The 26,762-nt window shown below is 48.7% G+C and overlaps 2 protein-coding genes across 2 annotated transcripts in view; one reads left to right on the forward strand and one right to left on the reverse strand.

Annotated features, from left to right (window-relative positions):
- Positions 1-23,683, forward strand: st6gal2a (ST6 beta-galactosamide alpha-2,6-sialyltranferase 2a). Its single transcript, XM_067255110.1, has 7 exons — positions 1-135; positions 9,189-9,248; positions 9,394-10,460; positions 14,257-14,354; positions 14,983-15,084; positions 17,006-17,180; positions 20,388-23,683. Exons 3-7 carry the CDS (start codon positions 9,479-9,481, stop codon positions 20,633-20,635), a joined length of 1,605 nt encoding a protein of 534 aa, XP_067111211.1. The 5' UTR covers positions 1-135; positions 9,189-9,248; positions 9,394-9,478; the 3' UTR covers positions 20,636-23,683.
- The window catches only part of tmtops2b (teleost multiple tissue opsin 2b), a 24,715-nt gene continuing 17,133 nt past the window's right edge, over positions 19,181-26,762 (reverse strand). The window contains exons 3-4 of the mRNA XM_067255111.1: positions 24,612-24,845; positions 19,181-19,580 (exon numbers count right to left, since the gene is read on the reverse strand). Of these exons, the coding sequence (XP_067111212.1) occupies positions 19,368-19,580; positions 24,612-24,845 (447 nt within the window). The 3' untranslated portion in view covers positions 19,181-19,367. The remainder of the gene's footprint in view (positions 19,581-24,611; positions 24,846-26,762) is intronic.

A 26,762-nucleotide genomic window follows, 5' to 3' on the forward strand; every position in this document is an offset into this window, starting at 1 on the left:
CCTCGTTCGCGGAGGCGGTTGATTCACTGCGCTTAAAAATAGCGGTGTGCATTTCGCACACTGCGACTAGACAAACGGCAGAAGAAAATGGATATCGGACGTGTCGAGAAGAATTAAAACGGGCACCTTTTTTAGGTAAGGCTTTGTTCTGTGCTCGCGCTCTCTCTCATGCTGCAGCGTTCGCAAGCAGTTGCCCATCACGCTTAGGAGCGCTTTGTGCGAGCAGTCCGCCGTGTAGTCACCGGACTTATCGTTATATTGGTAACCGCCAATCATGGTATTTGAATTAGGGTTTGATATGTACGAGTAGAACATAATTTGACAATACATCGTTCAAGCTAAAGACGGTCCATCATTCTTTTTCTGGGTATGGGGCAAACCACGGTAGGAAAGATGCTGGTATATTTTGTAGAATAGGCGACTCTCCTATGAGCAAATTGGAATCCTTTCAAAAGCTATTTGTCATGTTATCGAACTGAATTATGTAATATTGTGCAAAAACCTGTGATCGTTTTCCTAGTTGACCAAACTCAACTGTCTCCATTAATCAATATGTCCTCCTGTGTTTTTAAACACAGACTACACTTGTGTCACGCAGTACTTGAAATGTCAGATGTGACATTTTAAATATAAATAATTCGTTGTAGAATATTTCTCGTAGCTCGGTCATTATTATTATTATGTCATTTTAGGTTATTATAAGGTCATTCTAATTGATGTATTCCAATGTTCCCGCATTAACGTGTTTTTTATACATTTAGTTAGGGTCATTTGAGGCTGTCGCACAATCAGAATTCGGTTTATTCGCCACGTAGGTTTACACAAACACGGAATTGATTTAGAATATTAAATGTATATTAATATAAGAATATGAGTATGAATATAAGACTACGAATGAGCAGCATGCTCAAGATAAGTTATTTTGAGCACAGTAAGTATGTTTGTCTTTATAATAATCTTGGTTAAAATTGGACTGTGAACAGCACTGCTTATAAGTGTGTCTGCTAGAGAAGGAATTGCAATTCCATTTGTTGAAAATAACCCACATCAAATCATGCTGCTTTTCGTCTATAAGAGGATAAGCATATTACTCAAGGATTCTGCAAACAGCTTTGTTTATTGCATATTAGGCTGCACTTCAAGAAAGTTTAAAAGGTTGCCAAACAGCCTTTGTTTAGTTCATGTAAATGATGTGAGAGTGGTGCTCCGGTCTAACCAACCTGTTCTGCAAATCATTCTATACAAATTGTGATTCTAATGGTTCCCAACAAGCACACACACGCCAACCCCCTGAGTGCTGTGACCGCCTTAGAACATCTGCATTCGTGTTACTGCACATATTTCTGTCCAATTAGCACAGCACACAGACTGGCACCTCTCTGGGTCTGCAGCTGCCTATTTCTGGACCTGAACTGGGCACACTCCCTAAGGGACGGTAGGAAGTCCACAGGTGTTCACTGGTACACACACATAGTCTCCAACAAGGGACTTCATGTTAAACACAGAGACACACAGAGACACACAGACATACCTGAAGCAGGTCAGCGAGCTAATGTCTTAACAGATGTGTAATGTGGATCTCTCTCATCTCTCTCTCTCCCTCTTTCATTTTTGCAATGCTCCCTTTCTGCATCCTTTCCAACATTGTCACCTCAATTGAATTTGCGTCCGTCTGACCTCTTCTGTCGGACAGGACATGACATGACAGGTGAAAGCATATGCTCTTCTCCACAGCTGTTCCCAATCCCCCTGCTATTGTATCAGGGGTTTCCCAGGAAGGAAGGCTGCAGTTGAGACTGTAAAAGGGGGTATGCGAAGTGTGAGGGGGTGGGTGGGTTGTGGATGGGGGGTGGTCAGGAGCGGGGCACGTTGGGAAAGTTGAGGTGTAATTTCAGACACTTGGGTTCAGAGCAGAGCTGTATTTACACGAGCTTCAGAAGAAGAGGAGGTCTGGGGGGGGGGGGGGGGGGGCGGGCGGGGGGGGGGGTATGACTGAGAGCAGCTGTGCTCCTCTGTCCGTCTCCCTGGCTGTGTGTCCGTCTCCCTGGCTGTGTGTCCGTCTCCCTGGCTGTGTGGAGTTGGTCTGGAGTTGGTCAGCGGTTTCTCACACATTCTCTCTCTCTCTCTCTCTCTCTCTCTCTCTCTCTCTCTCTCACACCCTCTTTTTCTCTCTCTTCCTCCATCTTTGCTAGTGATGTAATCACGATAAATCCAGCTAATTCACACTGGAACAGATGTTTGTGTTTAATTAGCCCTGTGTATGAGCCTCACAGGATGTGTGTGTGTGCACTGTGCACGTGTGTCTGAAGTCTTAAAGCAATGAATGATAATTACATTATTGTATTCTTGAACAGTACCACCAATAATAAAAGGCTCTCATAGGTAAGAGCCTGGTTCCGGGAACCTCTAACCCATCAGAGTTAGAAGTGGCCATCTCTGGGGTGTATTACAGAGGTGCTTGTCTCCCTGTAGTTGTGAGGGTCATTTATGCAGTCACCTTCATCATATCTGCCCCCCCCCAACAGGCCAGGAAGGGAAGATTCCCCCTAGTCTCCCCCAGGGGGTGAATCTGTGTCCAGTCTCCAGGATGAACTGCTGTGGGCCTTGTGTAGGCCTGGTGCTCAGCCTCTGTATTTATGGGGCTATAATGTTCGACGCAGAGCTGTGTTTCCTGGATGGATCCTGGCTCACAGCGTGGGCTGTGCTTGGAGAGTGCCAGACCCTACGTCTCACCGGCAATGGGCTGTCGTTTGGACACGGTGTCCTGTGAGATTTATCCAAAGGAGGACAGGCCGTGAAGGTCGGGAGGCGGGGGGAGAATCCGGCTTGTCCTCTGCTCTGCTGTCCTCTGCTCATCTCTTCCTCTCTACCTCCTCTCTTTACCTTGCCTGGCCTTGGGTCTCTTCATCTCTTCTCTCCTTTTACATTACCCCTTGTCAACAGAGCACTTAACTGAAACTTGATTTTGGAGTGGTATAGTTTTTGGTTTGGTTCATATCTAGGGCGTGGCTTTCTTTGAATGAATCATTCAATTCTTACATAAACTCTCCTGTTAAAAACCCAAGAAAAAGAAAGAACTATTGTCTGTAATGTTAGTTAAGGGTGGTAGTGTGCGACTTTTGAGTCTGTGCTGTATAAAACATGGTGATACAATGCTACGTGGTGTCACTGTTTGTGTGGTTAGCTCCGGATCTGGAGAGTGGCTCAAAACATATCCTGTCGAGTAACTGCCATACCAACGGAAAACCCCTCAGTCTACTGATGATCATTCAAACACTTTATTTGGTTCAATATAATCTCGAAATACAGCTCTACGAAAAATCCCATCTCTCATGCAGCTGCATGATCTTTCGAAGTCAGTCTTTGTCTACTGCTCTGTCGTGCCTAACAAACTCTCTTCTGTGTCTTAGTGAACCATATCCACCTGTCCGTAATGACAGGGTTTGCGTTGCTTCCCATTAGGTCTGGACTGGGACTGAAAAACAGCCCAGGACTTTGAAACGCAGACCGGCCCAAGACCGTGTATTATTATTATTATTATATATTTAGTTTTTTGCATTATGCCGCGGCCATTTGACCGGCCGTTCGGGAAATCTCCCAACGGCCAGTCCGACCCTGCTTCCCATAGATACACAATGGTGGTGGGGAGGGGGGGGGGGGTTGCTACTGGGGTTTCTCGAACCAGATGGCTGTGCGTGTGTGTCCAGGTGGCAGCTAAATATAATCCTACCCCCGTGACTGTGCTTGTCTGTGTGGCGTTCAGATCATGACATGTTAAATTCGTCTGTGATATCATATCTCTGTGTACTGTACTCCCCTATTGTGCCTGGAAGGTGTGTGTGTGCGCTTCCGCTCAGCGATGCAGGTCAGGTGTGAATCCTGTGTACCAGATGGAATATGATACAGGCAGGGGTGAATGAGGGAGAGACTTCCGCCCCCCCCCAGGTCTCAGTACAGGTGAGAGCTCCAGGCCCGTCTGGAAGGGGAACAGAACCGGTGTGCCTCATTGGAAACACGCGCTATTTCAAACAGCATATCTAGTCGGCGCTTCAGTGTGGTAGAGAGTCTTAGCAAAGCAGTAGAAGAGGTGAATAGAGGAGGACGGGCAGGACAGAGAGAGAGAGAGAGCAGCGGGTGATGGAAGAGAGAAGAGAAGAAGGGGAAAGGGGAGAGAGAGAAGTGATTCAGAAGAGGACAGCAGCTCTAATCCTCCTCTGCAGGATCAGTCTATAATTGAGATCATGTTCTCAGGTCTGCCCCAGACCTCATCAGACCATGCCTGTGTGCCGGTGTGTGTGTGTGTTTGCGAGCGCATTTAAAACCACTAACCTGACGTTGAAATAGGATTTAGTCGTTGTAATCCATTCTTCTTCGTGTAAAGAGGGAGAAGAAGTGAGTAGTCCTTAGAGAGAGAAAGATGGCCTACAGAGACAGTGTTATTGTACTCTCCGGAGTGTGTGAGTGTATGTACTCTGTGTTTGATTGGCAGGCCAGGGCATGGCTAGAATGAGCCAAGCTCGTCTGCGGCCTTCAGTGTGTGTTCAGCCCCAGATGCTTCAAGCCTGTAACACAGCACAACCATGGCTGGTACCAAATCACACAGCCCAGTGGATAGGTAACACACTCACACACACACTCACACGCAGTCACGTATCCCTTGCTGGCAGGAAGTAAAGGGAGGAAAATTACGGGAGAAAGGGCAAAGGAGCAGGATACGCTGTCAGACGGGAAGGTATTGTGTGTTATTGGAAACAGGAAGTGACTCCTAATGCAGCAGCAGGATTAGAACCAGGCAGGCGTTGTGGGAGGGGCTTTAACCCCTCAGTGTTTAGCTCTTGGGATGAGGAACAAGGGATGAGGAGGGCGGAGAGATGAACAACAGATTATCCCTCCATCCAGCAGAGACGGCTGCGTCTCTTCATCTGACAGACTCCTGCTTTCGCTCTTCAAAGCTCCTGCTGCATCAAGCTGTTTGAGCGTCTTCCTTCTCTTTTACTGCCATGCATCGCTCCTCTCTCTCTCTCTCTCTCTCTCTCTCTCTCTGTCACTCTCTCTCTCTCTCTCTCTCTCTTCCCATATCCCCTCTTTGCCTGTTTCTCTCTGTCTCCCTGCTGTCACTCCTTGACTCATTCTCTCTCTCTCTTTTTCTCTAGTGCTCTCCCCGTCTCCTTCTTTGTCCAGCTTTGATCGAATGAAACACGTCCCACCTTGGTCATTATTCAGCTGTGCTGCATTATTCGGATAGAAAATGCAGCCTATTAATGCAGTCGTTAGCCTGCTAGCGGCCCGTACACACCTCTCCACTGCACCACAGCAGAGCGTGGTGCCTAGGACCACAGTGCCCATTGAGGGTTAAACTCCAGCTTTCCTACCCAAGCGCCAGTAGCTATTAGCTACAGTATCAGGTAGCAGTGTACAGTAATAATAACTTGGCTTACCCCTGGGCCTGGGGGTGGGTGAACCTGGAGGGAGGGAGGGCAGTCAGGGAGTGTATATTAAATCGGCCAAAATAATATTATTTCCTTATCTTTTCGCTTGATGTTCTCTCTCTCTTTTCTCAATGTCTTTCGGCGCCTCCCTCTTTTCGGATTGAACATACTGTTTCTCCCCCGTACACCCTGACTTCACACCCCTCTATCTGTTGTTTATCTATGTGTGTTCTCCTGTGCAGGCTGCCGCTGATTAGATAAGTACCTAATCTGCCTCAGTGAAGGTCGTAGCTTTCCCAAGGCACTTATTTGACATAAAAGAGAAAGGGTTTAAGAACACTCACAAGAACACGTATGCACAGGCACACTTTCATCACTCCTGGACACTTAATATTTAATGAGTAACAAACTGCTTAGCCCGTGTTTTATCTGTGTGTGTGTGTGTGTTTCCAGTAGAGTGAGCAGCAGCATTGTGGAGGACATCTTGTTCTCTCTGACTCATTCTTCTCCCACTTCTAGTAATCACAGCCTTCTAAACCACTCTCTCGTTCTCCCACCACATTCCTTTTCATGGAGGTTTGTTTTTAATGAGCCACCTCAATCTCCAGCGGCCCAATTATCAAGTCCTTCCATCCCTCTCTCATTTACTCTACAAAACCCAGTGTCTCGCTCTCTCCCTCCCTTTCTATTTCCATCTTTTGCTTTTTCTCCATCTTCCCCTCTGTCTGTATGTCTTCTTTTGGAACTGTGGATGTCCCATGTGCGTCTCCGAGGAGAGAGTCAGAGAGGCCCGTGTGTCAGTCTGGGTTCAAGCTGTTCTGGTGTCATGTGTGGAGGTGGATGTTCTGGTGTGTGTGTGTGTGTGGAGGTGGATGTTCTGGTGTGTGTGTGTGTGTGTGTGGAGGTGAATGTTCTGTTCTTCCACTCCTCTCTTTTTCTACTCCGCCTCTCCTTTCTTCCTCCACTCCCCTCTTCCTCTTCTCCTCCATTCATCCTTTCCTCTACTCCTCCACTCCTCAGTCTTTCTCAGTTCTCCCCCCTAGAGGGTGATGTCCCTGTGGGGGTGCTCTCCAGGGCCCCGAGGCTGACAACATCATGGAAGTGGTGTCTGATAGTGATAATGAGGTGTGAGAGAGATCAGGTCACTGTTTGTGGTGCCGTGTGTTTATTCTTTGGGTGTGTTGCGTCTGTGTGCCTGTGTGTGTGTGTGTGTGTGTGTGTCATGTCTGTGTGTATTTGCTGTGTGCGTGTGTCTTAACAGAGCAGGATGCTCTGAAAAGCTGATGAATTATAGAGGATGTACATTTTATTACATAGCTTTGCACTAACCTTCTTTTGCCCAATATCCCCCCTAGCTGTGTGTCTTTCTCTCTCGCTATATCGCCATGTTAGTCTGACAGCTCTAAAGTAGATCTGTAAGGACATTCTGTTCTTGAACTATTTAAATTCCCAAAACTTAATTGAAATTGGACAGTTAGATACAATGGTTCTGTGTGTACTGTACTGTTTCCCAATTTTTTTTTGTTTTACTATGAAGTCGAGGTGATGAGAACAGTTTCAACAGGGTTTACTGACAATAATAGATTAGGTGTCGGTCATCTTTATAGCATCGTTAGGATGTGGATGTGTCGCTATAGGCTGCCTTTCTCTTTTGATGTGCGTCAGTAAGTAGACCAAGTGATGAGGCTTCCGCTGGCTCAGGTTCTTCTCTGTCACCCTCTCTTTCTCAATCTCCAGGGCTCCAGACTAACTTTTTCCCTTGGTTGCACTGGTGCGCCTAACTTTTTTTATTTAGGTGCACCAGCAGAAAATTTAGGTGCACCCAAATTTTTCCTTGCGTTGCCACAATTTCAAGGTCACCTTTTTATCACGCTCCATATACATTCATATATATTATGTAAATGACTTTAAACAAGAATAAGGTGTAGGTAAATATTGGTTTTATTTGACGCACAATTAAACTGTATATAAAAATATTTTAAGTGCTTCACTGAGTTGCCAAACTAAAACATTGCAAGCAAAATAAAACATTTTAAAATAGAAAGTGCTACTGTTTAAAAGTGCTTCCCTGAACTGAGACCTAACATTTCATGGCTCAAAGTCTTATAGCGGGTCCCCCCTTGCTGTCGCATGCCCTTCAGATGGCCAACACCTGTAATTTGGCTTTCTTGCCCTTTGGCCTTGGCTAAACCAGCTTGCCACACTCTCCCTAGCATCAACATCCTAGCTCCATGGGTTAGCTCCATGGCCCAGCTCCGTAACTCAGGGGTGGGCAATTAATTTTGACAAGGTGCCACATGAGAAACCTGAAATGTGTTGGAGGGCTGCATCAACGATAACTTGAACTTAATTCTGCTCACTATTCAGTACAAATTTTGGTCGCATATGCGACCACATTGGTCGCACTCTAGAGTCCTGATCTCACTCACATCACTCAGAGACCACGTCATCATCAACCTAAGGGCAAAAGCCCCTCCAACACTTAACCACTTCCTTCCTACTTCAAAATAAAGCCTCTCTCTCTCTCTCTCTCTCTCTCTCTCTCTCTCTCTCTCTCTCTCTCTCTCTCTCTCTCTCTCTCTCTCTCTCTCTCTCGTTTCATTTTGTCTCCCTCCTCAGCCAGCTCTCTAGCTCTGCAGTATGTTTTCTCTCTTTCCTGTCCCTTTATCTCTCTCCACACTTCCTCTCCTCTTCCTCCTCTTTTCCATCTGTGCCACATTCATGTTGTTTAACTGCAATTACTGGGGCACAGATCCTGATTACTGCCAGGTGACGTAGACTCTCCACACACACACACACACACACACACACACACACACACACACACACACACACACACACACACACACACTCTCAGGCCCAAGCCCAGGCCCAGTTTCCCCAGATGGATTAAGCCTAGACCTAAAACGAGAAAAAAGAAAGATCTCCAGTGAAAAGGGTTTTAGGCTAGAACTAAGCCTAATCCATGACTGGGAAACTGGGCCTGAGACTGGGTGGAGCAGCAGAGAGGTGTGTGTGTGTGTGTGTTGCGGCGGCTGGTTCTGAGTGCATGAAGAGATCAGAGGATGTTGTTGTTGCCGATGGGGCGCTAAGGCTTGTTTACACACGGTGAACTCTCGAAAGACCTATAACTCCCAAGCTGCTAAACAAAGGATCACAGCTGTCTGTTTTTATTTCTTAGCATGGACAGGGCCATATGAGTACACACACTCACACTAATGCATGTACAAGCACACACACACTCACTCTCAACCCACAGAGAGAGAGGTGGCAGCTGTGTGTAGTGTGGTGTGTGTGTGTGTACCTTCTCCTTGGGGACCCACTGGGCTTGTTTGGGTCAGTGTAGCCTGGGGTCAGTGGCTTATTCTTGGCTTCCCTGTGTGGGCCCTGCTGGGAGGTCTGGTGGACCAGAGGGGCTCCCCTGAGACTTTTCTGCCTGACTCAGAGCTCCTTAGCTGGGCTTGGCTACCACAAGGTCAGCCCACAGAAGTAGAGAACCATAATTAGGACTAGAGGAGTCCTTCCCTGCCCACAGCTACTCCTCTGCTCTCTAGAGATGGGCTCTATTACAACACAAGCAGAAAACTCACCATTACATGTGGTGCTCAGGTGTCAAACAATTTAGTGGTTCATTTGTTTTCCCTCCTCCGTGTGTGTGTGTGTGTGTGTGCGGGCGCATGCAGGTGTCTTTCCCTGCTTCTGTGCTTGTTCTCCCTTCTTCCAAATCCCTCTGCTAATTTGTACTCTGTCGTTCCACAGGGCCCAATTCTGCTGTAGAAGATTTATGGACTCCAACAAATAGAAGGGACATCGTTTGAGGTGAGTCTTCAGAGACACGATCTGGAAGATATCCAAATGAAAAAGGCCAAATAATATTTTGGCTTAAACACATGCAGCTCAATTGAACCTGTTTTGTTTTTTTTTGAGACGTATTAAAATAGCAACCATTTAAAATCTTTTACAGGCCCTCCGGCTAGACTCCGGGCAGGTTGCTCTCTGCTCGGCTGAGAGCGGAGGGTCTTTGCCTACACGAGTGTGTGTGTGTGACCATGTCCAGTATGAAGCAGTGGCGTCGGCTGGTGTTGGTGGGCCTGCTAGCCTGGGCCCTCCTCTTCCTCGCCCTGCTCTCCTACTTCCTGGATGCCCACGTGAACGAGCCCCTTTCCTCCTCCGGCCCCGCCTCTTCCTCCTCTTTCTCCTCCCTCTCCCAGCACCCCGACACCCGCCGCCTGGCCTCCGTCCAAGGCCTGACCCACAAACACCACACCGTCGTGGGCTCCCGTCCAGAGCCGGCCTCCCCTCTCTCCACCGCCTACACAGATCCGGGCCTGGACCCCACACACTCTTCCTCTACATCAGAGCCCAGCCTGGAGATGAGCCCGAGCCCAGACGGCGCCCCCTACAGCCAGTACGCTACACAGCAGGACTACCTGGACCCTCAGAGCCTGGCCGCCTGGTCCTCCTTCGGCACGGAGAACGTGGGCTCCTACCCCGACCCGGTGACACGGAACCGGGAAAGAACCTCCACCAGCCGGCGCCAGAACCAGGCTTCGCGACGCGGAGACGGCGGTGAGGAGGAGGAGGTGGTGGAGGAGGAGGAGGGGAACGCTCGTATGACGACAGCGGGCCGAGGAGAGGCGGCCGACTCGTCCGAGGATTACTACTTCTCCAAGTCGGCCTCGGTGGTCCAGAGGCTGAGGAAGGGCCGCGCCTCGGCCGGGATGCTGAGCCCCAGACTGCAGCGCGCCATGAAGGACTACCTGAGCACCAACAAGCACCACGTGGCCTTCACGGGCCAGCGGCGAGAGACCCAGAGCCCCGGGGACCTGCTGTGCCAGATGAGGAGACACGCCCAGCTGCGCACGCTCGACGGCTCCGAGCAGCCCTTCTCCGACCTGGGCTGGGCCGAGCTGGTGCCCCCTAGGAGCCTGGAGGAGCTGTACCTGCGGGGGGGGAAGAAGGGCTTCGGGAGCTGCGCCGTGGTCGCGTCTGCTGGGGCCATCCTGCACTCTGGACTGGGACAAGAGATCGGTGAGTGGAGGGAGGGAGGGAGGGAGGGAGGGAAGGAGGGAAGGAGGGAAGGAGGGAAGGAGGGAAGAAGGGAAGGAGGGAAGGAGGTATAGCGGCAAGGGGAGAAGGGGGGTGATTATAGTGTGGCCCTAGTTGTAAATGTTCAGAAAGGAACAGCTGAGCGGCTCTGAATGGTCTGTAAGAATGTAAATGTGATCTTATCTTGAGTAGGATTCTGATAGGCCTCATTAGTTCTGTGCTGTGTGCATACGTGTTTGTGTGTGTGTGTGTGTGTGATGGCGTGGCCCTGCCTCTATTGGCTGCTCCCGGGGGCCTGGGGGGAGTGTGAACCGTGCGACAGATGGCTCGTCTGAAGAAAGAGAGGACCCCCCTCCACTAGCCAATCAAGTTGTTGTCACATCACCCCTACAGCTTCATGATGCACCAATCACAAGGCATCATCTTCCTCTGGGCTCATGAGTTCGTCCTTGGCAGGCCTATGCTGCAGAGCCCATATGGCACATGACACAGCACAGGGGAGAGGGGTATGTTCTTACTTAGGGGAGGTGTGCATGTTCAGCATCGAGATTCACACAAGGCTAAATGCAGTCCATTTAATAATGCCACAACACATGGCTGTTCAACATGATCATCATTATCTTATCTTATCCATAACAGTGCAGAGGGGGATTTGAACCTGTGACCTCTTGATTGGTAGTCAAGTGCTCTAACCACCTGAGCTACGCCCACAGCTCACATAGCTAAACACACAGAGAACTAGCTGGTGCATGTCTTCCTATCGTTGTCGAATGTTCTGGCGCTGCGTTTCACAAACAGGTCAAACATGGGACAAATGTGGGAGTCAGATGGCTGAGCGGTGAGGGAGTCGGGCTAGTAATCTGAAGGTTGCCAGTTCGATTCCCAGCTGTGCCAAATGACGTTGTGTCATTGGGCAAGGCACTTCACCCTACTTGCTTCGGGGAGATGTCCCTGTACTTACTGTAAGTCGCTCTGGATAAGAGCATCTGCTAAATGATTAAATGTAAATGTAATGTAAACATGGAAATGTATGAACAGTATCTGTTCTGAGGTGCAGGTCGAGGCAGGTAGATGCAGAGAAGAGTGGTTTGCATTCCTGCATGTTCCCGCACTGTACTGGTTATCTCTGAGACTAAACAAAAGAGAGGGAGGTGGGAGGGAGGGGGGGAGGAAGAGGGGGAGAGCGGGGGAGGGAGGTGGTGGGGAGAGGGGAAGGAAGAGGGGGAGAGTGTGGGAGCGAGTTGGTGGTGAGAGGGGGAGAGCGTGGGAGCGAGGTGGTGGGGAGAGGGGGAGGAAGAGGGGGAGAGCGTGGGAGGGAGGTGGTGGTGAGAGGGGGAGAGCGTGGGAGCGAGGTGGTGGGGAGAGGGGGAGGGAGGTTGATCTTTTCTGTTTTGTTGATGAACGTAACTGACTAATGAATTATTGAGCCTTCTTGTAACTGCAGGGGGAGTCGAACTCTGCTACACATATTTTATAGACCAGACCACGGCAGGAAATCTAGCTACATTGATCTTCTACAAGTTTCTTACCTCCCAAGGCTTAATGCCATTCATCAGCCTCTTCTAACTGACAGACTCTACGACTGTTGCAATTAGATGTGTCCACTGACAGTCTAGACCACTCGCTGTTGGTGCAGATGTTGTATAGATTTGTCTTCAGCGTCTGTCTGTGCTTGTTGGGCCTGTTGGCTGTGTTGTACTGCCATCTTGTGGTGGTTTGCATGAACTGCGCCCTGAGTGGCATTGACTGTGAATAGCTGTCTGTTTCTAGACACCCCTACATATCTCCATCCTGAGACAGACTTACCCAGCACAGTGTGCTGCTTTTCAAACATGAACACAACCCAAAACCCCAGGTGTTTACCTTGGTGTTAGATTGAAAGGCTGCAGGTTTGATTCCCCCTCTGAATGTTGCTTTGCATGTCTGTCTAAATGAACACCTGAACACGTTAATGAACACATGAACAAAGTTGTCAGTCTAGGTGGGACCAGCTCTCGTCTAGCTGTTTGGTACTGCAGTGTTGGGGACTCTACTTCATCACCAGGCTGGTTGTTAGTGGCCAAACGCTTACATCTCTAGAAAAGTCTGGTTCCTGGCTTGTCTCTCTGGAACCAGCACTGTCCAAACCCAGGCTTGTCGCTCCCTCTGAAAACGCAATATGACCGTTTGCAAATGCGAATGCAAACCTTCCACTCACTCTCTGAATCCTAATTTAGTTCAAAGGAGCTTTTGATTGCAACCCAGGGGTGTCCAACTGTCAAGGTTGCTAGTATGGCTGCCTCTGTCAGCTCAGAGCGGGAACACACACACACACGCGCACCCTCCCAATGTCAGACAGGACACTGCTTCCCTAGGTGTTGGTTAGAGGTGGTGAAGGTGCTGAATGCCGATCCACTGTGACACGCACACGCACGCACGCATACATGCACGCACGCACACGCACACACACACATATATATACACAGATGCACACACAATATTTCATTCTCAGATGGGAGCATCAATCATTCACTTGTCAAATTAAGGTATAGCGAAGCGATGTCTACTTATCGATTGCAGCACAGATTACTAGTCCTTGATCTTATCCACCAACACGCACAACTGTGAGATTGTGTGTGTGTTTGTGTGTTGTAATGTTCACATTTTAGAGAGAGGGAGAGAGGGAGAGAGGGAGAGAGGGAGAGAGGGAGAGAGGGAGCGAGGGAGAGGGGGAGAGGGGGAGAGGGGGTACAGACAGAGCCATGCCATGTGTGTTGTATGTGGGTGTGCTTGTGTACACTGTGAGTGAAGGACAGCAGAAGGACACATTATAACTGCATCAAAAGCCTGTGCTGGTTTGTTAATGGCTTCAAGGCAAACCTCCACCATAATGCATGACTGTTCAAAGTGATGGATGGGGTGTTGAGTGTCCCTGGTGCGGCTGAGGGGCTGCAGTTTCTCACTGCGGCCACTAGAGGTCTCTCCTGCTGCTTCTGTTAGTTCAGGGAGAGCAGGGGGGCTGTCAGTGCTAGAAAAGTAACAAGCTATATCAAAAAAACTGGCGATGGTTACACTGACCTCCACCAGGGAACTCAAGGTGGTTATCTATCTCCATTCTCACATTCTGTGACATGTGAGAAGCTCTCCTTCATTCTGATCGATAGAAACTGAAAACATGTTGACAGCCATAACCACACATGTGGAACGTGTACAGTATAGGTGGAATTACAAAAAGCATAGGGGTGCATCACGTGTGTGTGTGTTTGTGTACCTTCTCTAAAGCTGAGTAAACTGCAGCGTTCCAGAAGGCGTCCTCAGTCAGTGTATGTGTGTGTGTGTGTGCGCGTGCGTGCGTGGTTTATTTGTTTGTCCCAGAAGCACCCTCAAAACACGACCGATTATGTGGAACGTCCTCTCACCCAATCACAGTGCTTGTTGGGAGTAAACACTGTGCTCGATAAGGACACCCTAGTGGATTTAGTTAGGGACGGGCACCTTTTAAAGCGCATTATCGATTTTGTTTTCAGGCTTTTTGAAGTGGTCTGCCAAAAATGTGTGCTCCAAAATGTTGATGGTGGAATCCAGATGTGTGGACTATTTATCCTGAATGACCAGGCTCTGTCAGGGGGAGATCTGAGGGGGTCCCTCTGGGTCTGTAGGCAGAGTGGTGTTGGCGTGACTCGTGTCTGGTCTACTCCTGGGCTTGGTTCTGGTCCCGGTCCTGGGCTTGATTTGGATCTCTGTTCACATGTTCAGCTCCAGGTGACACGTGTTGTGGTTTCTGGGTTGTGTTCCTCAGATTCCCACGATGCAGTTCTGCGGTTCAACGCGGCCCCCACCGAGGGCTTTGAGAAGGATGTGGGAAACAAGACCACCATCCGGGTCATCAACTCCCAGGTGAGCCTGTTTGTGTGTGCATGCATGTGTGTGTGTGTGTGTGTGTGTGTGTGGCCGTTTGTGTCTTGGGTGTACGTGTTTGTCAGAGAGTCCACCGGAGTTCGGAAGGATACATGAATGTGTAAAGTCCTCATTACACAAACATTCACAAATAAGTATAATTCATATGATTTATGGATTAGCGGCTAGAGATCATGAACAATCTGTGGCTCACTCACTTAATGTATGCATGACCATGGAGCAGCATATGACATGGCTCATCTACATATGAATAATCTACATGAATAATACACACATACTGAAACACGTGAACTTGTGTGTCCAGTTCTCCTGTGTGTGTGTGTGTGTGTATAGTGTTTGCTACCTGAAACAAAGGTTTAATGAAAAAAGGATCAATTCTGGTGTATTTGCACTGGTCAGGATGATGGTTGTTGCAATATTATGTGTGTACTTTGAGTGTGTGTGTGTGTTTGAGTGTGTGTGTGTACTTTGAGTGTGTGTGTACTTTGAGCGTGTGTGCGTTTGCCGTTTGGGCTGTATTTGTACCTGTATGAGTCTGTGTGGTTTCCTGTAAACGAGCTACGGATTTTTATATTTCCTGTAACCCAACGTGTGTGTTCTGTTCTAGATCCTGGACAACCCCAAGCACAGGTTCAACACCAGCTCCCTCTATCAGAATGTGACTCTGGTGGCCTGGGACCCTGCACCCTATGCTGTCAACTTACACGAGGTACCCTCACACACACACACACACACACACACACACACACACACACACACACACTGTGTGTGTGAGGACAGGGTGCTGTGTAGGGCACGGTAGTCTTTGCAGACCTAACCACCCCTGCATATGGAGCTGTAGCTACAGAGCCCATGAGTGGAAACGTTACATTCATTTATCTTTCTGCTCCAGCCAAGGACACAGGATTCGATAACCCCCCCCCCCCACACACACACACACACACACAAACGCACGCACCCTTTCACACACACCCACACACACACACACTGTACCCTTTGACATGTACACACACGGTTACATATATCCCACTCATCCTCACCCTGTCCTTTTATCTAACCTACATCTATCTAACCTGTATCTATCCAACCTACATCTATCTAACCTACGTCTATCTAACCTACGTCTATCTAACCTACGTCTATCTAACCTGTATCTCCACCTCAATATCCATCTCTTCCATCCAATCTCATCTTCCTCTCTTCCTCTCCTTCCTCCGTCTTTGACCCCACCCATTATTAATGTCCTAGTGTGCAGCTCTCGCGTGGTTCATACGTGTGATCCGTCAAGACGTCCCCCCCCCCCCGCCATTTCATCTCTCTCCTTGTCCCTCAGTCTCTCCATCCGTCCGTCCTCTCTCCCTCTAGTTTTCTCCTCTCTTCAGCGCGTGGCTTCTGCGTCTTTCACTGGGCCAATTGTCTCCCATCTTGCTACATGTGTTTATATCAGAGTCGGGAGTCAGGTGGCTGAGCGGTTAGAGAATCGGGCTAGTAATCAGAAGGTTGTTGTTTCGTTTCCGGCTGTGCCAAAATGACGTTGTGTCCTTGGGCAAGGCACTTCACCCTACTTGCCTCGGGGGAATGTCCCTGTACTTACTAGAAGTCGCTCTGGATAAGAGTGTCTGCTAAATGACTAAATGTAAATCTATATCTTCCTCCGTCCCGCTCGCCCTCTTTGTTCTGGCTCGTTCTCTTTTCCTGAACAGGTGACAGCGTTTTTTGATCACGTAAATGGAGCGATAATCAACTGCTCGGACTTCTGCAAGCGCCTTGCTTCTATTTCTGGAAACGGCGAAAGGAAATAGAATCATGGCCGCACTTCGCTCCGTGTGTTCTTATGAATAGAATAATTCAATCCCTGCTTTACATTACATCATCAATTTAATAAGCACACTGTGCATTTGGAGTCATTAGTACATGCATGGGATGCTGCTGGGATCTATGTATAGCATGCTACTAGTTGGAGGGTGGTTTGCGTCATGCATTGAAACTACTACTACTCAATTTGGTCAAACCTCTTAAGAGCTTTGAATCATTTGACAACCCTGAACCCCTAAAAATTCTACTAATGCTTTGATCTTTTCCCTGACGTGCGTACCATCGTGGATTACATGGATGTAAAGCACTGGTCCAGACCCCGGGTCAAATACCTCGGGTCAGATACCTTGCTAGATGATCCCCTGAAGCTGGAATGTTCCAGTGGTATTTCACTGAGTGATAAATCAAGCGCACCCCATGTTAATTCATTGGTGTCAGTTGCCAGGTAGAACTTACGCGCTGATGGCATGTTTTCATCATGAACGTGTCCTTCTATTGCAGCTTATCAAAGGAAAGCAGAGTAACAATAAATGTTCTAATCCAATCTGTCAACACAAGGAACTTTGATGGAAAAATAAGGGTGTGTTTGTTTGTGTATATGGATGAAAAGTATGCAATTATGAACACAGGCATCCGTTTTTAACTGCTGTACCTTTTTTTTGTTGCTTGACTGACACACACCATTATGCTTTCTATCACGATCGCAGGCAATAATTACTTATCTGTTCTCCCTCCTCTGCCCTCTCACTTTCCCCGCACTCTTGCTTGTTCTGTCTCTCTCTCCTCCTCTTTCCGTCCCTCTCTCTCTCCCTCAGTGGTATGCCAGCCCGGACTACAACCTGTTCAGTCCGTATGTGGAGCACCGGAGGCTGAATCCCAGCCAGCCGTTCTATGTGCTGCATCCCAGATACGTGTGGCAGCTCTGGGATCTGGTCCAGGGCAACACCCGAGAGAACATCCAGCCCAACCCGCCCTCGTCGGGCTTCATAGGTACCACCAACACGTGCCCATACATACAAATGTGTACACACACACACACCTCATGCCTTTGGCACATTTCACCTGGCCTCCCACTTCAAAGCAACTTGTGTGTGTGTGTGTGTGTGTGTGTGTGTGTGCGTTTTACAGCCCTTGGGCATGTCAATTGCTGCCTTCGGTTTGAACTATTAACTTGCTCTCCTCTGAATTTATGCTCCTGCTTTCCTGCAGGCAGCAGGCCTCATAATCCCTATACGTTGGCAATAGATGCTTGACATCAACAGGAAGGGAGATTACCAGATCGTAGATCAAACAAGGGCTCCATAGTGCCACACAAGCCATTGTGCAGAGGTGCATGCTGGAAGTTTAATGTTCGGGGGGCTGTCCTTGTATCTCCTGGCCTAGCTTCCTAAGATCCTACCTGTCTGGTGATAAATATACATAGACACATTCTTGCTGTCAGTTTTCCTCAGCCTTAGGAGGACACAGTGGCACACGTTTTCATGCTTACGTACTTAATATATGTATTTTTTTACAGTAGTAATCGTGTTGGAAATAATTAAGCGGGCGTAAGTATGTTAAATAAGTTACTTTCAACCGCAGAACAGCAGCAGCATTGTAATCTGTATGAGCCACTGTATCCTGTTTCTAGACGTGTGTGTGTGTGTGTGTGTGTGGTGCTATGCATCACCCAGCATCAGAACACTTTGTCATGATATATTTCACTTAGCACTTACGTCTAGAAGCAGTTACCAAGATTACACTGCAAATGCCATACAAGCGGTGATGTGGGGGTGGGGGGGGGTCTTCCGTTTTTTTTGTTTCTCATTAATACTGACATTAAGACCAGATAAACGAGGGGGAGGGGGAGGGGGTTTGGTGGGGTGGTATTCTCAAAGACGGCAAATTACAGTCAAGCAAGAGCAAGTTGGCTTTCATCAAACACGATGAGGGAAACTCAAAGACCTACAAGCAGGGGGTGCTTGTAGGTCTTTGTGTTTCCCTCATCACATGATGCGTGAATCACTGTTGGGTTTTATCCCTGCATTTACAGCTATTGTGTGTGTGTGTGTGTGTGTGTTAGTGTGCACACCGGTGTGAATAAAGAATGTCAAAGTGTATAATGTGGTGTTGGGTAACAGAGATTGCGTGTCTGTGTCTGTGTATTACAGTCTGAACCAGAGAGGGGTGGTGTGTTAGTCTGTTCTCTGTGTTGTCGCTCTAGATAAACCAAGGTAATGCTCTGGAATCTCTCAATCTTTTGTCAGTATGAAAGAATTTGTACCATATTGAAAAGAAACCAAGAAACACAATCATCTCCACTGAGCTGTCTTTGTACAAGCGAGGGTGAAGCCACAATTGGAGGGATTCTGACACCTTCATCATCTCACATGGGTTCATCATCTCACAACAGTTGTAAGCAGCTGTGTCCTCGGGGAGCTTATTGCACCGCTGTCTGTCTCTGCCTCCTCTGACAGAGCACAGCGTCGGGAGGCGGGGTCAGGGAGGCGGGGTCAGGGAGGCGGGGTGAGGGAGGCGGGGTCAGGGAGGCGGGGTCAGGGAGGCGGGGTCAGGGAGGCGGGGTCAGGGAGGCGGGGGCGGGGTCAGGGAGGCGGCGTGAGGGAGGCGGAGTCAGGGAGGCGGCGTGAAGGGAGGCGGCGTGAAGGGAGGCGGGGTCAGGGAGGCGGGGTCAGGGAGGCGGGGTGAGTGAGGCGGGGTGAGTGAGGCGGGGTCAGGGAGGCGGGGTGTGCTGAGTGGAGGAGGGATGGAGCTGAAGCTGTATGGAAACATGATATTTACACCTGAACAGGGGTTGTACACACACAAAGCAGAGAAAACAGGCACTAGATGAAACAACATGCACAAATTGCACATTCAATACTCCTTATTGTACATGTCTGTCACACACACCCACTCTGTTGGAGACCCGTCAACACACACACACACACACACTCGTTTGTCTGAGATACAACATGTACGTATACAATATTTTCTGTTTATTGTACACACACACACACAATGTAAACACACTAAATGGACAGACTCCAGAGTCCTCGACAAGGGAGTTTATTCTGGCGGCATCATCAGAATCGGTCTGGTGAATGTGACAGAATTGACCATGCAGTGCTGTTCCGTGATTGGTCATGGTGGGAGTCCCCCATGACTTTCCCCGCAGGCCTCTGCTGGCACCGTGCCCACTCAGGAGGTGACCTCTAGGGGGTTGGTGCGCTCGGTGGCTGGGGTGCTGCAACCATGGTTGAGGCCCGTGGAGATTTGAGCGGTGCAGGCCACGGTGTTGCTGTGGACCCGACGGTTGAGCTGGATCACTGTGGTCTTGGAGGGCATGGAAGACGGGCCGTTCTCCATCGCCCGCCGCTTGCAACGAAACATGATCAGGAAACACCTGTAGAACTGGGGGAGGGAGGGAGGGAGGGGAGAAGTGGAGAGGTAAAGAGAGGGGGGTGATGGGTAGAGAGAGGGGATTAAGCGTGTGCTTTTAAGAGAGTGACTTTCTCGCTTGATAGAATCTGACACAAACGCACTCACACAATCACACACACTCTCGAGGGAAGTCATACAGCCGCCAAACTCTGCCAGAGGTGTGTGTCTGACCTCTCCTGACACGTTGGCCAAATGTATATGTTCCCAGAGTTTGTCCAAGCAGAAATCCTGCTGCCTGAGTTTTGATGTGTAATCAACAGGAAGTGGACCAGCAGAGAGTGCAAAGGGCCACCCTAATGTCCTCTGCTGCCCCAGCAGAGTGGCGTGTTCTTAGCGTATTTAGCGTGGCCTCTCAGGCCATCAGGAATGCAACATCGCTGGCAGCGGACTGTGTGGACTAAGTGTCACTACAGAAGGGCCACTACATAGGCAGGGTGAGTTGGAGAGAATGGGATATATTCCTGTGAGGTGCCTGTTAGAGGTCAATTAGAACGGTTGCGCAATGGCCAGGAATTGCGATGGAGAAATTGTAAAAGCGGGCAAAGTCGCTGGCCAAAATGGAATGTCATCCAGATTTCTGCGTGTTTTGTGTGTACAGCACAATAACTGTACAGATGGTGTGTGTGTGCAGAGCGTAAAACAGTCGCTTGCATGCAGTTCAGTAGAGTCTGTGTACACACTCCACACAAATACCCCCACTTAATCACCATGTAAATAAAAAACTCAGAACCATCTCTCTCTCTCTCCCTCTCCCTCTCTCTCTCCCCGTCGTTGCAGGCATCCTGCTGATGATGGCGCTGTGCGAGAAGGTGCACGTGTACGAGTACATCCCCTCGCTGCGTCAGACGGACCTGTGCCACTACCACGAGCCCTACTACGATGCCGCCTGCACGCTGGGCGCCTACCACCCCCTGCTGTTTGAGAAGACCCTGATCCAGAGGATCAACCAGGGCCCTGAGGAGGACCTGAAGAAGAAGGGCCGGGTCAGCCTGCCGGGCTTCAGCACCGTCCACTGTGACCTCTGAACTACGACCTCCGACCTTCTTCCCCCCCCCCCTCCTCGGAGAAACCGCCCAAGAACGGAAGAGCCACCACAGCCATTCTCCAGGGTCAGGTTCTGGCGTTCTAGGGCTGAGGTATGGTGGAGTGGAGAACCAAAGCCATAGCCACTAAATGTGGGACCAACAAAGGAAGGAAACCATGACCAGAACCAGAGGTGATTCCGGAACCTTTGGCCGGAACCGATCAAGAGACAAAACCTTCAGCTGAGATGGGAGCCAGGCGCAGTGGGCCTGAACCTTAATCTGCTGTAGCTGAGCCTGGCTAGCACTGGGGCTAACTATGATAGCAATAGATCCCTAGTTTTAGATAGACAAGATGTTTTGTGATATCTCTGGGTGTGTTTTTGCTGTCGTGAAACTGTGCTTTACCGAGAGCTTCGGGTTCTCTTGTTCTTCCTAAAGGAATAGTCCACTTTTTTTGACAGGTATTAGTCATTTCTATCCATGTGTCAAGTGTTCTGCACTGAATTTCAAACATACTTCCATGCTATACACACTCTTTCTCTCACTCAAACACAAACATACCCTTTTAGCGACATATCTCGATATGAGCAAGCTGTAACCAGGCACTCCTCAAACACATTATCTGTACTCTTAACTGAGATGGATGTACATTTTATTGATCTACAGCCCTGTTGCTGTGGGATACTTCTTACATACCTTCCTGAAAAAGTCTTAAGGTGTCACCATCAGGGTGTTTTGAAGACGCTGTTGATGTATCTGTGCTCAATGCCTGTCACTCTCTCTCGCATGACTGCACAGACTTATCTGCCAAGAGACTGTCAATCTGCTGTCACTCTACTGTCACTCTACTCTGCACTTTACAACTGGCTTTCACTGCAAAAGCAGGAGTCCGTTGTGTATATATAAGGTTGATTTAGGGAAAGGCTTTGGTGGCCCCACCATTGGATAAAGAGTACAATTTGATAGTGTTCTGTTTGATGATGTGGTTTAGAGGGTGGGCAATTATATAGCAGTTGTTCAAAACACTTAATTGTAACCCTGTGCCGAGCGGCCAACCAGATACTTTTCCTGGGTTGCCTTACCAACACCCAGCGCCTGTTTAAATTCTGTGATTTAATATTGTTAGCTACATCCTTAGAAACTGCAGCATCCCAAATGTAATTCATTTGTTAGAAATTGAATTACAAAGTTTCCGGTGGTGTTGTGTTGGATGACTTGGCTCTCCAACTATACAAGCCGACCAGTCAGCAAGTCGTCTCTGAAAACCATCTCACTCTTTTATGAATGTAATCCAGACAAATAGACAAACCTGTTTGCGGTGCACAGATTCATTTAGGGCTGCGTGTTCAAGGGTCCGTGTAGGATCGTTTCAAACTCACAGTGAGTTTTGTGTCATCCTTTGCCGTACTCACAGGGAAATGTCTTTGAGCTTCTCTTGTATTGCTTGGGTACCACCCATGGACCAAATACATTTCTTTGGTCTATGGCTCTACACCCTAGATTGTTCTGTGGTTGTTCCCATGCAAGAACCCTCTGAAGAACCCAAAAACCTAATGGATAGAAAGTCAGTGTCACTGAACAAAAGGTTCTAGCTAGAACAACTTCCCAAAAAGGTTCCAGCAATAACAAGAAATCTAGCTTTCTTTAAATGGTTGTTCTCTTTAAAGGGTTGCGTTCTTGAAAGGGTTCTCTCACAGGGGAGAGGTGAAAAGCTTATCTACTCTGCACCGTTTCTACTGAGAGAACCCAGCCAACATGCCTGCCAGGAAATGATCCTATCAGGGCAGGGGATTTGAGGCGGTTACCTTCCGCCTCGTGCTTGTGGTGTTTACACTGAATCTGTGCCAGACCAGACCTCCAGAACCTCCAATCCCCCAGTGGGTTTAGATGTCCTATCCCTATCAGGCCAAGCTAGACAACTCGGAAAAACTAGAATGCTACGGTGTGCTGAAACCACAGATCCAATATTCAACCACTCACCCTAAACCCCAGAAAGCGAGCACATCTCGAGGCACGGGATGCTACAGCAGCTATCGAGGCACGGCGTCACGGGAGAGTGAGTTAGAGCTGATGTGTTGCGGAGAACGGAGGGGTATACGCCTTGGCTAGCGAGCTCTGGGCAGCATTGGCGCGCTACGCCGGGAATCTGAGGCTCGGAACCTTGTCTGCTCTGGGGTTTTTTTAAAGCGTGTCCAGGCAGGGTCGCTGGCTCAAACAGCCCTGGCGCTCGCTGTGACATCAAACGCACAAAGCTCCGCTCCGAGTTCTAGCAGCCCAGTCAGCTGCTTGACAGCACACGAGCAAAAACAACACCTTGTAAAATGCAGAGCATGTGAAGATAGTGGAAAAGGGTTGATCGTGTTTCTCCCAGGTGTGTATTTTGTGGCACATTTACATTCTTATATTATCTCCTCTTTAGGGACTTGATTGACCAGATCAACCATAATGATTACGCAACACTACAGTACCTGAGTAGTACTGTACATATTGCTTTAATATGATTATAGATATGATCCTAACTCAAACGCAAACTGAGTCCATACAGTGGGCTCCTGGATTGCCCGTGCCATTGCCCTATTTGTGTTTGAAGTGTTGAATAGTAAACTGTGCTTGTAAATCTGTTTGTGATTGTGACAGACCGAAGGCGCAAAACAAACCTACATGTGTGAGGCGAAGACATCTTCTGATGCACAGAGCATGATGTTCAGAAGCCGGATTCAGGGGTTAACAAGCTGCCTGTGTCCGTGCAGTACGTGGTTGAGCAGTGAATAGACTGCCAGTCCAAGACACAGAGGATAGAGACTGTGCTGAAAATAGGAGCAGATCGTCTGATAGTTCATCAGGCACTGGTCTTGTTTCCATGCCTGCTCACTAGGAAATCACATCCAGCGGCTGGAGAGAGAGAGCTGGTATTATTGGCCAGATTTCTACATGCTTCAAATGCAATGCCTTCTGGCCAAATGCAGGGGAATCTTGAAATTGTGCCAAATTTCTGTTATTTACTTTTGGGTGGTTGTGTGGTTTACTGGCAGGTATGTTGTGTGTGTGTGTGTGTGTGTGGGGGGGGGGGGGGGGGGTTCATCATAAAAAAAAGGGGTCATGGTACCGTTGTGTTAATCTGAATGGTGCTTGGATCCATATTGGGTAGAGCCGAGATCATGACTGGAGATTGGTTCCCAGATTGGAGGTCAACTGCTTATCTTGGCCTCTCAAACACATCTGTATATCTTCCAATCCCTTTGTGCTGAACCAACTCCTATCATCTCTCACACACGCTCTCTCACCTCCCTCAGAGGATGGAGTGCTGTGGGTCCATGCCGCCTTTGAAATAAAAACAATGTTCATCTTCTCCCTCTTTCACCTAACACCTTCAAAGTCCCTTTAGAGGTTCTGAATGAGGCCTCCTGTGAGGAGGGCAGGGAGGAAGAGGGAGATTAAGCGTTCCACAATAATAAGAGCTCTTGAAAAGCCTATCGCCATCACAACAGCCTTAGGGGTTGATTTTTTCATTTTTCAAATGTTCTTTTATGATTTGTCATTGAAAGCCTCTTTCTTAGGCTTGAATGGAAATGTATATCGACTGTTTGTATGAATTCATACGTTGTTCTTTCAGTGATTTTTTTGTTGTTTTTTTACTGTGTAAATAAACAATGTTGTACATGCATATCTTACGTGTGTCTTCTTAAAAAAAAATACTGTTTGCCCTAACCTTGACCCCCAGACCTAACCTTCACCCAAAAACCCAACCTTCACCCCAAGTCTAAGCTTAACCCTAGTTCCTAACCTTAAAGCTATCCCTGCTCCAAACCCCAACTCTTAATGTAATTGTAACCCTAACAGTAATTCTAACCCATAAAACTCTTGTCCCCACAAGATACATTTAGTCTTAGCTTACCATCCTTGTGGGATTTTCTGGTCCCCACAAGGGTAGTAAAACAAGGCCACACACACACACACACACCCTTCCACTTCTCACCTGTTTGTTCATGAGTATGTAGATCAGGGGGTTGATGACTGTGCTGCTCTTGGCCAGTAGGGAAGGAACCACGCTGGCTACAGGGGTGATGATGCCACGGGGGCCGAAGGTAGCCATCATGGCCACCACGCCGTAGGGCATCCAGCACACCATGTAGCACACCACCGTGGTCAGGACCATGAACAGGATGTGGTACTCCCTCCGCCTCGCCGCAGACTTCCGAATCTTACCCACCTTCGAAGGGGGGGGGGGGGGTGAGGGGGAGGAGAGCAGATTAGCAAAGGCATGAAGATATTAAAGTGTGTGTGGGGGGGGGGGGAGAAGCACAGGACATATATGGATGGATATCAGAGTTTGAGATGGAAGTTGAGAAAGCTAAATAGAGAGAATGCATAAATACTGACTAGGCGATCGGTGGAAAAGAAGAACGACAAGATCGGAAAGAAGAGGAGAGTTTTGCAGAGGAGGCAGTGCGGAAACGGGGCTCCCATGTGGTATATCTGGAGATTGTGATTTACTTGTGGTGAGTTGTTTCAGATCGCCTGCCCTTGACCTGAAGGACACTACATAACAACACATTAGTGTTGGCTTCTCGACCTCACACTACCAGCATCAGAGACGGGGGGCTTGTCTAATGCCATCTGATCCTGAATACAAATGAGTATTCAATGCAATAGATGCATGTGTGTGTGTGTGAGAAAGGGTGTGTGTTTGTGTAAGAGGGTTTTTCTATGTGATGATGTGTGTGTGTGTCTGAAAGGGTTTGTGTAAGAGGGTTTTTATATGTGATGATGTGTGTGTGTGTGTGTCTGAAAGGGTGTGTGTTTGTAGGGTTTTTGTGTACATAGACGTGTGTGTGTGAACGTCACACACATAACATCTTGTTAGTCAGAGATGCAGGTACCCTGAAGGACAAATATGAATGATAGTTTCCTCTATTTCTATGGTTATGTCTCTTTCTCTGTCAGTCCATTTTTGTCTGCCATTCTTCGCTATATTCTCATATATATTCTCCTGTCCTTATCTATATTCTTCCATCCAATCTTTTATCACTCTATTCACCTCCTCTCTTCACCCCTTCCTCCTTTCCCATGTATGCACTCATTCATTAAGTTGATCTTCATCTAACCTTCTATTTATTCTTTCAATTACCTTTGTTTGCTTCCTCTTTCAGCCACAGTCTACTTCCCATTTTCTCTCCCATTTTCTCATCTCACCCACTCCCCACTGTCCCCATCACATCATCCCCTCCTCCCCCCACTCCCCCCCTCTCTCTCACACCCACACTCTCTCTCTATACCTCTCTCCCACACCACCACAAACAGAGCCTGTGATAATCAGTCCATCGGTTCCGTTCCGCTAGCTGCCCTCCCTGCCCCGCCACAGGCTTCCTACCGCCTCCATCCATCTCCCCCTCTCTGCTGTCAGCACCAGGGCAGGCCGGGAGAGGGGACCAACCCACTCTGCCTGGAGCTCTGTTCCCTGGTTGAACTGACTAATGAATAATGTGATAGCAAATAGCCAGCAGATGGACATCTGGACAGACAAACGGACAGGTAAATTAAGGCAGGAAGGAGGGAAGTCAGGCAGGCAGGAAGGAGGGCAGTTAGACAGACAAGCAGACAGGCAAGTGGATGGAGAAAGCAGACAGACAGACAGACAGGCAGGCAGGCAGGCAGATCGGAAGCTAGGCAGGTTGCTGATAGCAGGGGCCATTTATGCCGGACAGGTCGAGTTCAGGGTAGCTTGATGTGGCCATGGTGTGAAGTACCCTCTGCCCCTGTGCTAATGGAGGTCTAGGTGTACTTAGAGAAAAGCTACTTATTATAATCAGGACGCCACAACCAAAATAAGATTAGATGGCTTGGCCCCTCCCCTTAACATAGAACCGGTCCTTTACACAATAAAGCCAAGTCTGGGAGGAAGGGAGGGAGGGAGGGAGGGAGGGAGGGAGGGAGGGAGGGAGGGAGGGAGGGAGGGAGGGAGGGAGGGAGGGAGGGAGGGAGGGAGGGAGGGAGGGAGGGAGGGAGAGAGAGAGAGAGAGAGAGAGAGAGAGAGAGAGAGAGAGAGAGAGAGAGAGAGAGAGAGAGAGAGAGAGAGAGAGAGAGAGAGAGAGAGAGAGAGAGAGAGAGAGAGAGAGAGAGAGAGAGA

Source organism: Osmerus mordax, chromosome 2 (assembly GCF_038355195.1).
Source record: "Osmerus mordax isolate fOsmMor3 chromosome 2, fOsmMor3.pri, whole genome shotgun sequence".
NCBI lineage: Eukaryota > Metazoa > Chordata > Actinopteri > Osmeriformes > Osmeridae > Osmerus > Osmerus mordax.

Coding starts and splice junctions, on each gene's coding strand:
- st6gal2a (XM_067255110.1), top strand. CDS start 9,479: ATGTCCAGTATGAAGCAGTGGCGTCGGCTGGTGTTGGTGGGCCTGCTA. Junction 10,461..14,256: donor TGGACTGGGACAAGAGATCG/GTGAGTGGAGGG, acceptor TGTGTTCCTCAG/ATTCCCACGATGCAGTTCTG. Junction 15,085..17,005: donor ATGCTGTCAACTTACACGAG/GTACCCTCACAC, acceptor TCTCTCCCTCAG/TGGTATGCCAGCCCGGACTA.